Source organism: Boleophthalmus pectinirostris, unplaced genomic scaffold (genome assembly GCF_026225935.1).
Source record: "Boleophthalmus pectinirostris isolate CB_2022bp ecotype Guang Dong unplaced genomic scaffold, ASM2622593v1 HiC_scaffold_6, whole genome shotgun sequence".
In the NCBI taxonomy this organism is placed as follows: Eukaryota; Metazoa; Chordata; class Actinopteri; order Gobiiformes; family Gobiidae; genus Boleophthalmus; species Boleophthalmus pectinirostris.
This window is the reverse complement of record NW_026571447.1, coordinates 1,776,347-1,787,902: the sequence shown is the minus strand read 5'-3', so window position 1 is coordinate 1,787,902 and position 11,556 is coordinate 1,776,347. Positions and strand designations below refer to the sequence as shown.

General features: G+C 37.6%; 1 protein-coding gene and 1 non-coding gene across 2 annotated transcripts; both read left to right on the top strand.

Moving 5' to 3' along the window:
* Positions 1 to 4,260: 4,260 nt before the first annotated feature.
* trnas-aga (transfer RNA serine (anticodon AGA)) lies at positions 4,261 to 4,342 on the top strand. The gene has a single exon. It is a non-coding gene; the product is annotated as a tRNA-Ser (tRNA).
* Positions 4,343 to 5,175: 833 nt separating this feature from the next.
* cfap418 (cilia and flagella associated protein 418) lies at positions 5,176 to 11,314 on the top strand. The gene is made up of 6 exons (XM_055163482.1): positions 5,176 to 5,365; positions 8,131 to 8,230; positions 8,330 to 8,394; positions 8,914 to 8,979; positions 9,931 to 10,026; positions 10,970 to 11,314. The coding sequence occupies exons 1-6, from the start codon at positions 5,244 to 5,246 to the stop codon at positions 11,124 to 11,126; spliced, it is 606 nt and encodes a 201-aa protein (XP_055019457.1). The 5' UTR covers positions 5,176 to 5,243; the 3' UTR covers positions 11,127 to 11,314.
* The last annotated feature ends 242 nt before the right edge of the window (positions 11,315 to 11,556 follow it).

Here is an 11,556-nt window from a genome sequence, read left to right as displayed (position 1 = left end):
ACACTGAACACGCACACTGACCACAGAAAAATACATCTGCTTTGTCCATCTTCCGACATGCTGAGGAGGAGACCGGGATGTTGGGGGGATAAAAGTTGCATCATTGAAAGAAATTGAAAATACTTCTGATAATGCTGCTAGAAACGTACTTTCCGGGACTAAAACATGACAAAACCAGCATCAGGACTAACCACAGACCTATTCAGGACAACAGGACTAAATCAGGACTAGAACAGGACTAAAACAGGATTAGACCATAACTAAAAAAGGACTAGCACAGGACTAAACCAGAACTAGAACAGAACTAAACAGGGAATAAATCAGGACTAAACAGGCTTATACTAGAACTAGAACAGGACTGAATACAGACTAAACCAGGATTTAACAGGGAGTAAACCAGAACTAGAACAGGACTAAACCAGGCCTAGAACAGGACTAGAAAAATATTAGAACAGGGCTAGAACTGGATTAATCCACAATTAGAACAGGACTAACAGAGACTAGACAGAACTAGAACAGGACTAAACCAGGACAAGAACAGAACTAAACCAGGACCACACATCCTAGATCGTGAGAAACTGTGCCGTTTGAAACTCTAAACAGACATAACTGTAGTTTTGTTGTGAACATCAAAAAGACCACATGTTGGTCTGGAGACCTCATTCTGTTCAGGAGAGTCCCTGGAGGAGTCCCTTCAGTTTGACTTGATTTGACTCACTTATTTTCTCGATCTAGTTATGAATGTTCAGACTCAGCACTGGAGTGTGAACACTCGAGACCACAGAACTGCACATGAAACACATTTTGACTTATCGCAGGATTTCATCAGTCGTGTCTAATATTCAGTGATCAGAGCTTTTTATAATGGAGAAGTCTGCAGCCAATCCTCTGTCAGCAAAAGAGCGTCTGTCATTTATGTTCAGGAAATTCTGAAGAATATTCATAAATGCGAGGGAAAAAAAAACGTTCGGATTGTTAATATTATTTTTATTATTATTATTTTATTTGAGATACTACAAACAAACTTTATTTTTTATTATTATTATTTTTGTTTTTTGTTTTCCAAAATTCAGCTTCTCCAAAAAATGAAGATTTTTTTTTTAGCTAATTTTCACTGAAATTTCATTTTCTCCAAAAATCTCCTCTGTATGTTTTTTTTGTATCTGATATGTCAATAGAAAAAGCTCATTTAAACCTATCTTTACATATTTTTGCTTTATATGTCCCAAATATGGTCAAATTTAGCTGTTTTTATAGATAAAATGCCTTATATTTATATGAAAACATCACATGATGAAAAACTTGTAATACTTGTAAGTTTTCACATCTCCAAATTTTGTGATATCCATTTGCAGTTTGCAGATATCCAAAATGAGCCTTCAACAAAACCAAAAGAGCTAAAAAACAAGACCACAGAGAATTAGAACCCAGGAGAAAAGGGGCAACTATTCCTTACATGGCTGGTGTTTCTAAAAAACTACAGAGGATTTTCAGACAACATGAAATCCTGATTTATTTCAAACCTACAAACACTTTAAAACAAACTGGTCCAACCAAAAGACAAAACACAGAGACACAAACAAAACAATGTGCTCTACCCCATTCAGTGTAGTGAAGACTGAAGTGAACACCACACTGGAGAAACAAAACAGACACTTCACAAGAGGATGAACCAACACAGACGAGAGAGCAACACAGGACCTCAGTCTGCTGTACATCTCCACCTAAAAGGACCTCAGTCTGCTGTACATCTCCACCTAAAAGGACCTCAGTCTGCTGTGCATCTCCACCTAAAAGGACCTCAGTCTGCTGTACATCTCCACCTAAAAGGACCTCAGTCTGCTGTGCATCTCCACCTAAAAGCCTCGGGCCTCTCCTTTGCGGACAGTGAGGTACAGATCTGAGCCAGAGAAAAGAATTGGTTTGAGAGGAGAGTTAAAGAGGATATTTTTGTTAGGAAAGAGAATCCTTCTCTAAACAGAAATGGAGACTCAGATACCATCTATCTCCTATTTACAACTCCATCCTCAAACCTAAATCAAAACAAATAAGAGAACAACAGATGTATCCAGGTCAGGTCCAGAGGTGTGGAAGCTCCATTATGGCCCTGAATGATTCTGCTAATATGACCCCACACCCTGTACAGGTCAATAGGCCAAGCTGACAAACAGAAACTGTAAACAAGACACAACAAACACATATAAGGAAGTATACACCAGGATTTTGACCAGAACTGAATAAGCAGTTTGGATGAGCTGAGAAACGTATTCGACCAAACAAACTTTTGTCCAGTCAACAAACTGATTTTCTCCTTTGCCACATCTCAAAATTATAATTGCAATATGAACTTTGTTTAAAGCTCCTGTATTAGTGAAAACTGACTCTTGTGACATTTAAAGCATGTTATAATGTTGTGTTCTGTTGTGTAATGTTGTGTTTTGTTCCATTCACGCATGTTTAACTCACAAACCCTGAGTTCTTCTCTCAAACAGAAAACACTCTGTTCCACTCTGTCATGTGGTAAAAACAGGAAGTGCTTCAATGTGTTTTTAAACTCCACACAGCTTCACTAGACAATAGAATAATTTGGATAATTTCCGCCCTGGAATTGCCATTCAGGAGCTGTTAACATGAAAACTACCATGACATCACAGGGTGGAACAGAGCATTTTGGGTTACTCAAGCATGTGTGAATGAAACAAACACAACTCCAGGTCTGTTTTTGATGAGGCAACATTATAAGATGGTTTAAAGCTCACAAGAGTCAGTTTTGTGTAATATAGGAGCTTTAAAAATCATACTCAAATACAAGCAATGTGTCTTATATAAGTTGTTTTTTTTGTTTTTTTTTACAGGAAGGAAGTCACACAGCCACCAAACCATAAACAAGTGTGTGTTCACAACAGATAAACACCCACAGTTTGATCAGATACCCCTTTTGTGTGTGGAGTTCACTTTGCCTCATGAAAAATACTAACTCAAGACTTTTGATTCTTTCAATTTACAAAACATTTTCATTTCCATTCCGCAGTGCAGCACCCACACACGCCTCCTCACACCTGTCTCCTGTTTCTGTTGGTCATCGGTGTGACTGACTACATAGTGGGTGTTCCTGTTTCCACGTTTAAACACGTCTGTAGGGAAAATGTGATGTTTCTGTCAAGAGAGAGAGAGATGCTCTAATGATCCTGAGGGAAATTCAAGTTTTACTGCTTCAACATTTCCGCAGTGTGTCTCAGTGTCCTTTGTGTCTCGGTCAAAGGTCTCAGGTCAGTTTAATAGGAGGACTGGTCAAGGAGGGTCAGCAGATTCTGTGGGAGCTAAAAGTGTCCCTCCTCTGTGCTGCAGCATCACCGCAGCCACATGAGGTGTAAAAAGTCTGTATTACTAGCCTCTTGCACTGTCTCCACATAAGTGTTGCTGTTTTCAAATCAGAATCCTACAAAACTCCTATAAAGTCCTAATAGATGATCTGGTTCACACAGCAGGATTCTGTTAGATCACACAACATTTGAGAGAAGACTGAGTTTTACTAAACAAATCCAAGATTCCAGTGCATTTCAGAACATGTTTATATTGCAATATGCATTATTAGAGATTATACTGGGTTGTATTGGGTTTTAAGATTTGATACTTGTTTGTTCAAAGTGTTGAGGTTGAAAAGGTCACATCAGACAAACTGCACACTCCTCACACTGAACAAAAAAAGAACTGTACTACAGTCCTTAACTGCACTACAGTACTCTGTACTACAACACTCTGCACTACAGTAACCTTTACTACAGTACTCTGTGTGCGTGTGTTGACTGTCACTGTTTGATCTCTTGTCAGGTGACAAAAATTTGGCGGCAAAAGTAAATATGTCATATATTTATTTAAATATAAATACTTTATATAAATATCATTTTTTTATTGAAAAAGAAAAAATAAATACAAGATGCAGATGTGATATTATTTGCCAAAAAGATGACAACTTTTGGACAAATCAGTGGTTTTGTATAAATCTGCTGGGACAGGGGACACAGGGCTCTGGTCAACCTGGCGTCTGGTCTCCCATTGACCACATTTGATCTGATTACTAAGGGGTATTTTGTCTTCGAACCTTTTCTAATTTTAATTTTTCAAATTTTAACTGTCACTCGAACGCCCCCTTTAATTTATCGGTAATACTTTCTTAAATAACATCAAAATAGATCATGCGCTTTATTAAATTGTGTACTGTCCCTTTAAGAAATGTCATCAATACGTATTATAGAATAAGTTGTCGTGGCCGAGTGGTTAAGGCGATGGACTAGAAATCCATTGGGGTCTCCCCGCGCAGGTTCGAATCCTGCCGACAACGACACTTTTCCATTTTAATTTGTCAAGTTTAACAACGAGACAACCGCGTTTCTTTTAAATGCCTTATGTTAGTCATAATGGAAACAAATAATTTTCGTAAAATCACGTTTATTGACTGCGGCTTCAACAAGTGATGACATTATCCTAATACGGCTCTCACTGAACACAGACAAACACTAAAATAGAGAAATAAAGATGATGGCGCCCGCCCATAGTCTAAAATAAACTGGACTAAATTTACAGAACAAAATTAGACTGTGTAGAAAAAGCTAAAAGTGCCCTTCCTCTATGTCCTACAGCATCACAGCAGCCTCCAGGGGGCGCCAGGTGACCACAGTAGGGAACAGAAAAGGAGACGTACCCATAGATTGTATTGTATAAACTGGTTTTGGATAAATTTGCTGGGAAAACTGGGACTGTCCAGAATAAAGGAACGTCCGGCCACTCTAACATTGACCACATTTAATCTAATTACTTGGGGGTATTTTGTCTTGGGGGTCTTTTGTCATTTTAATGCTGGGGAGTTAGCATTTTTGATCAACGCCCCTTTGTTATTTATAATACTAATAATACTAATATAGGGTCTATGGATGTACCATGGATCAATAATAATAATAATAATAATAATAATAATAATAATAATAATAATAATAATAATAATAATAATAATAATACTACTACTACTACTACTAATAATAATAATAATAATAATAATAATAATAATAATAATAATTTAGTTTGTTTCATATTTTAGCTGTAAGTTTGTCGTTTATCCTCCGGCGCCCTCTTGTGTCACTTCTCTGGAACACGTTACTTAGCAACGGTAAACTCTGCGGCTGTAGCTGTAGCACGCTAGTTAGCTGTGATGCTAGGTCCGCGGTAAATGGGTAAGACTGGTGAAAATGGGCGATGATCTGGACACGCTGCTGGACGAAGTGGAGCGGAAGTTCTGTGGGAAGGTGTCGGTGTCCGCAGGAAAAGGACAAGAACACGAAAAGAAAGCAGACGAACAGAGAAAAAGAAGGTAAACATGGTGCTAAGATAAGTTAGCCGAAGTGCTAACACTAACAGAACATGTATGAAGAACTCTTATCAAACTGAAAGAATCTGCAACTTCCACAATTTTTGTTCTGCAGACTTTTAGCTCAGGTGAATTTGACAAAAGCGTAAATGCTGTTGAATTAAAATACAACAATTAAAAGTTTGATTCTAGCAATTATGTAAACGTTTATTGTTGTCTTGACTTTTAAAATGTATTCCCCTACAGATTACAGATTACACACTCCAAAATGTAGTTTATAACATAATTTACTTAAATTACTTAAAGTGAGTAACGTAATTTGGATACTTTGGATTACTTGTATTGTCATGCTTTTTAAAACTACATGAATGTACCAACCACATCTTGAAAATTCTTGTTTGTTCTCTTCAAATTGTCTGTTGAGCCCAAGTCTCAATGAACAGACTTTTGTTTACTGTAGAGAAGCAAAGACGAGGAAATCTTAACAAGAGATGTTTTATGTGCTAAAAGAAAAAAAAAACAAAACAGTCTTTCCTTAACCAAATTAAAAATATTATTGATAGAGAAATTATTTTTACATGAGATCAGTGTTGCCTTCAATTATGTTCACCTATTGTTAAGTGTCATACTGTTAAGACCTGGTTTTACTCCTAGTTTAGTCCTATTTAGTCCTGCTTTTAGACCTGGTTTAGACCTGGTTTAGTCCTAGTTTTGGTCCTGGTTTTAGTCCTAGTTTAGTCCTGGTTTTAGCCCAGATTTTAGTACTAGTTTAGTCCTGGTTTTAGTCCTGCTTTTAGACCTGGTTTAGTCCTGATTTAGTCCTGGTTTTAGTCCTAGTTTAGTCCTGGTTTAGTCCTGATTTTAGTCCTGGTTTTAGTCCTAGTTTAAGTCCTGCTTTTAGACCTGGTTTAATCCTGGTTTTACTCCTGGTTTTAGTCCTGGTTTTGGTCCTAATTTAGGCCTGGTTTTAGTCCTGCTTTTAGACCTGGTTTAGACCTGGTAGTAGTCCTAGTTTAGTCCTGGTTTTAGTCCTAGTTTAGTCCTGGTTTTAGTCCTGGTTTTAGACCTGGTTTAGTCCTGGTTTTAGTCTTGGTTTAGTCCTAGTTTAGTCCTGGTTTTAGTCCTGCTTTTAGACCTGGTTTAGTCCTGGTTTTAGTGCTAGTTTAGTCCTGGTTTAGTCCTGGTTCAGTCCTGGTTTAGTCCTGCTTTTAGACCTGGTTTAGTCCTGGTTTTACTCCTGGTTTTAGTCCTGGTTTTGGTCCCGTTTTAGTCCTGCTTTTAGACCTGGTTTAGACCTGGTTTTGGTCCTGGTTTTAGTCCTGGTTTAGATCTGGTTTAGTCCTAGTTTAGACCTGGTTTAGTCCTGGTTTTAGTGCTAGTTTAGTCCTGGTTTAGTCCTGGTTCAGTCCTGGTTTAGTCCTGGTTTAGTCCTGCTTTTAGACCTGGTTTAGTCCTGGTTTTAGTCCTGGTTTTGGTCCTAATTTAGTCCTGGTTTTAGTCTGCTTTTAGACCTGGTTTAGACCTGGTTTTGGTCCTGGTTTTAGTCCTGGTTTAGATCTGGTTTAGTCCTAGTTTAGTCCTGGTTTATTTCTGGTTTTAGTCCTGGTTTAGCCCAAAATGTGAAAACAGGAAAATACCACCGTGTAATCCATTTATTTCAACAAAATAACTGTAATCCAATTACCACTCACTGAAACAGTAACTGTAACTGAATACAGTTACTCATAATTTGTACTCTGATTACGTAACTCCGGTACATACAATCTGTTACTTCCCAACACTGATTGTTCTGTTGACTAGTCATTTTTGTAACTACTATCTGGTGCAACCTGCTTATGCTCTGTATATTAGAATTTACTGTTTATTCGACCTCAGTGGGCATTTTTAAAAGTACTTACACCAAATGTACACCTGAATGTCTTTAGAATGATATTTAGCTGTATCAGAACAAGCAGAAGAGCACATAGACTAGTATACACACATGGACCAACATGAACCTACCTGGACCACTGAGGATTACACACATATATAAGACCATAACACTATTATTCAATGTTGAAAATCACATTTTATTGTGTAAATAAAGAGTGTTTTTTATTATCATCGTGGTATCAGAATCAGTATTGAGTATCAAGCCTATTTTGCAGTATCAAAATTGAATTTGAAATGTTAGTATCATGATGTCACTGTATACAAGCTCTTGTATCAGATAAAGATAATATACCGACACCTTGAATGCTTTATACATTTTAGCCTTAGACTTAGACAAACTTTACTGATCCACAATGGAAATGATTTGGACACAGGAGCTCACACATCATAATATAATATAATAACAAAGAGTAAAAACTATAAAACGTAATAATACATCTAAATACATACAATAATACATTCTAAATAAGTAGCAAAAAAGAGCAAGAGGCTGTGTCCAGTAAGGGATAAGTACATAAATGTATATGTACAGATCAAAGTAACATTAATTGATTGATTTGTTTTTAATTTCGAGTTTGTACCAAGGGAGAAACAATAATCATATACATACTACATACAGTATACATTGTAAACAACAGAAAAACACATTTCTCGAAAAGGAGTGTGAAGAAGAAAAAACTTATTTTAGAACTTACCCCACAGACCCACCCCTGTAAAATAGAAAAATAAGCAATAAAATATAACATCTCAGCTTTATACAAGAGGTCATAGGAAGACAGTGATATGATGATTGACAGGACATTTTACACTGATCTCATTTTTGACTTTTGTTTTAGTTCCAAGAGTGAAGTCCCAGTGAGCAGCCCCAGTGACGATCTTGATGCCTTTATAGACAAACTACTGGAGGAAGACTGTGGGGCTTTGACTCCTACAACAGTCAGTGAACACAAATATTTACTGCACGCAATGTATTTTTACCACAAAACGGATGAGGTGAAAAGAGTGATTTTTTAAATATTTAATGTCATTAAATAGACAGAGCCGTCCTCCAAAGTCGCTGCTGTTGTGAAGAAATGCTCCAGTCACTCCAGGGGAAGAAAGTACGTGTGTTTCTTATTGCAGTGCATTTGTTTTGTATCATAAATGTTTTATATTGTATTGTTTTCTCATATGTGCTACCAGTTAAATGTTTGGGCATACTTTTCATTCTGTTTTTAATTTTTAATTTTTGTGTTTAATTTTTACTACTTTTCTAGATTATAGATACACACAGAAGACATCAGATATACGAAGAAAGATATATAGAACTGTGTAGGAAAGAAATAAATCTACTAAATATTTTTCCACAAAGCAAAGGGTGGATACTTTGAGGATTTGGATATAATGTAAGAATAATTTTAAGTTACTCACTGTTTTTTTTTCTTTGCAAACATAATTCCATACATTTTGTTCCATATATTTTCTGTCTTCTGTGTGTATATAAAATGTAGCTGTAGTAAAGAAAAAAGAAGGAAAAAAAAAACACTGAATGAGAGGGTGTATCCAAACTTTTGACTGGTAGTGTATGTTTTATGTTCTCTTATATATTATTACCTTTTATTTCTGTGACTCTGGTCCAGATGCTGTCCAGTTTTTATTGGAGGCAGCTCCATCCAAAGTGGAATCGGAACCACAACATCCAGAAGGTGAGAGGGCACTGCTGTAGTGTCGTCATGATACATCAATTACGATACTAAGGTTTAGACTCGATTCTAAATACCGATTCTGATACAGTGATTATAATTAAAAAAAAGACTCTTCCTTTAGACCAGACATGTCAGACTCAGGCCCGGGGGCCAAATCTGGTCACAGAATCATATCAAATCTGCATTAGAGCTGCCCGCCGGCTACAGATAGACTATAGAGACATTATTTATTTCAAATTTTGTTATTATTTTATATTATGCTTGTTCTGTTTTAATGTTTAAGTACAATTATTATTAACATTTATTTTAATAAGAAAAGACATTGCATATCTCGAAAGAAGAGAAAACATGCAGATGTTGTTGAAATTTTTTAATAAATATTTAGTTTGGCCCACAACTTATTCCCAGTTTTTAATTTTGGCCTCTGTGAATTTCAGTTTGACACCTTTGCTTTAGACAATTAATAAACATTGAAATGGTAGAACTTTCTTTTCTATTCCCATGTGTCTTATATGTGTATGATCCTCAGTGGTGCAGTAGGTTCATGTTGGTCCGTGTGTGTGTACTGGTCTATGTGCTCTTCTACTTGTTCTGATACAATCAATCAACCAAACTTTATTTGTGTAGCACTTTACATTCATTTGAAATGTGGCACAATGTTCTTCAGTATCGATACCTGCTCAAATAAGTATTTAGTTTCAATACTAAACAATATCCATTAGATACTTCTGACTATCCTACACTGCAGTAAGCCCCATAATTTACTATCTTCTACTTATTTGTCACTAATAAAGTCATGTGATAATTTACATGGACCTTGAAATTGATATTAGAATGAATATTTTTAGTTGATTAGATGTTTGTATTTCTTTTTGTTACTTATGAACAGCAGATCATTTGAAAATAATCTTTATTATTTTCAAATAATAATGATGGTCTTCCTGTCCTCAGGTCATGTGACCAGTTGCGGTGTATGTCATGTGACTTTGGCGTTTTGGCGTTTGACGACTTTGAGTGGGACCAGAGCTGCGACTACCTCTTCTTCAGGTGAAAGAAAACATCACACCAGCACAATCAGCGGCTTGTCTCTGTCTCTGTGCAGATTTTATTGCTTTGCATAGACACCACCTGGACTAGTTACAGGTCAGATCAGTAAGTTAATGTACAGTTTGAGATATTTATTATATGTATATAATTTTACCTATATTGTTCCACACCCTAGCATTAAACTTCTCTATCTCCATGGAGACAGTCAGGTGCCATCACCAGTCCTTGTAACACACAGATGCTTATCAAGGTATTTCTACAGCAAAAACACTGTGGAGAATCATAAAACCTAATATACTAATATACATGGAGACAACCAAGTGGTGTGCCCCCCACCAGAAAAGTTACTTAGTGCATCTTTAAGAGTGTAAAATAATGGTTAATATGTTTTTGTGTATTACTGGAATGGCAGCTGGTCCCCTTCTTTATTTTGTAATTTTAAATGATTTCCAGACACTTTGTCTTTGTATTTCCATCTTTAAAAAAGCTTTTCTCTGTCAGTGTAATCTCTCCTGTTTTCTCCTCTCCTCTTTTCTCTCTGCTCAGCAACAGTGGGGCCTGGATGACTCGATTTTCTGTTCTGTTCTAATGTCGTTTCCTCATCACAAACAGACCTGGACTTATGTTTTGTTTCACTCACATGTTTAACACACAAACCTGCAGATTCAGCCTTGTTTTACTCGCGAATGGAAAGTACTCTGTTCCACCTTGTGATGTAATACAGGAAGTGCTCCACTGTGTTTTTAAACTCCATACACCTTCACGAGAACTTAACTTGAAAACTATCCCTTCGTGACATCACAAGGTGAAACAGAACATGTTGAGCTTTGGAGATGTAGACTAATAAAAAAGCTTTACTCAAACATGTGTGAATGAAACAAAACACAACTCCAGTCTGTTTTTGAGGAGGAAACATTCTGATGTGACTTTTCTCTGTGTTCAGGAACAACGTGCCGGAGCGCTCCAAGCTTCAGGCCAAACTGAGGAGGAGTCGTGGGGTTCGCTCGTACTGCTGTCAGTGCAGCTGGACCTCCGTCTGTGAGACAAAGGAACTAACACCACCACTGACATGGGTGTGTGCCGGGAAACACCAGGACTGAACCAGGACTGAACCATGGACTGGACCAGGACTGAACCAGGCCTGAACCAGGCCTGAACCATGGACTGGACCAGGTTTGAACCAGGTCTAAACCAGGTCTAAACCAGGTCTAAACCAGGTCTGGACCAGGTCTGAACCACGGACTGGACCAGGTCTGAACCAGGTCTGAACCACGGACTGGACCAGGAACCAGGACTAGGACCACGGACTGGACCACGGACTGGACCACGGACTGGACCACGGACTGGACCACGGACTGGACCACGGACTGGACCACGGACTGGACCAGGTCTGAACCAGTACTGAACCAGGTCTGGACCAAGTCTGACCCACGGAATGGACCAGGCATTGAACCAGGGACTGGTCCAGATCTCAACCAGGTCTGAACCAAGTCTGACCCACGGACTGAACCAGGTCTGTACCATGGATTG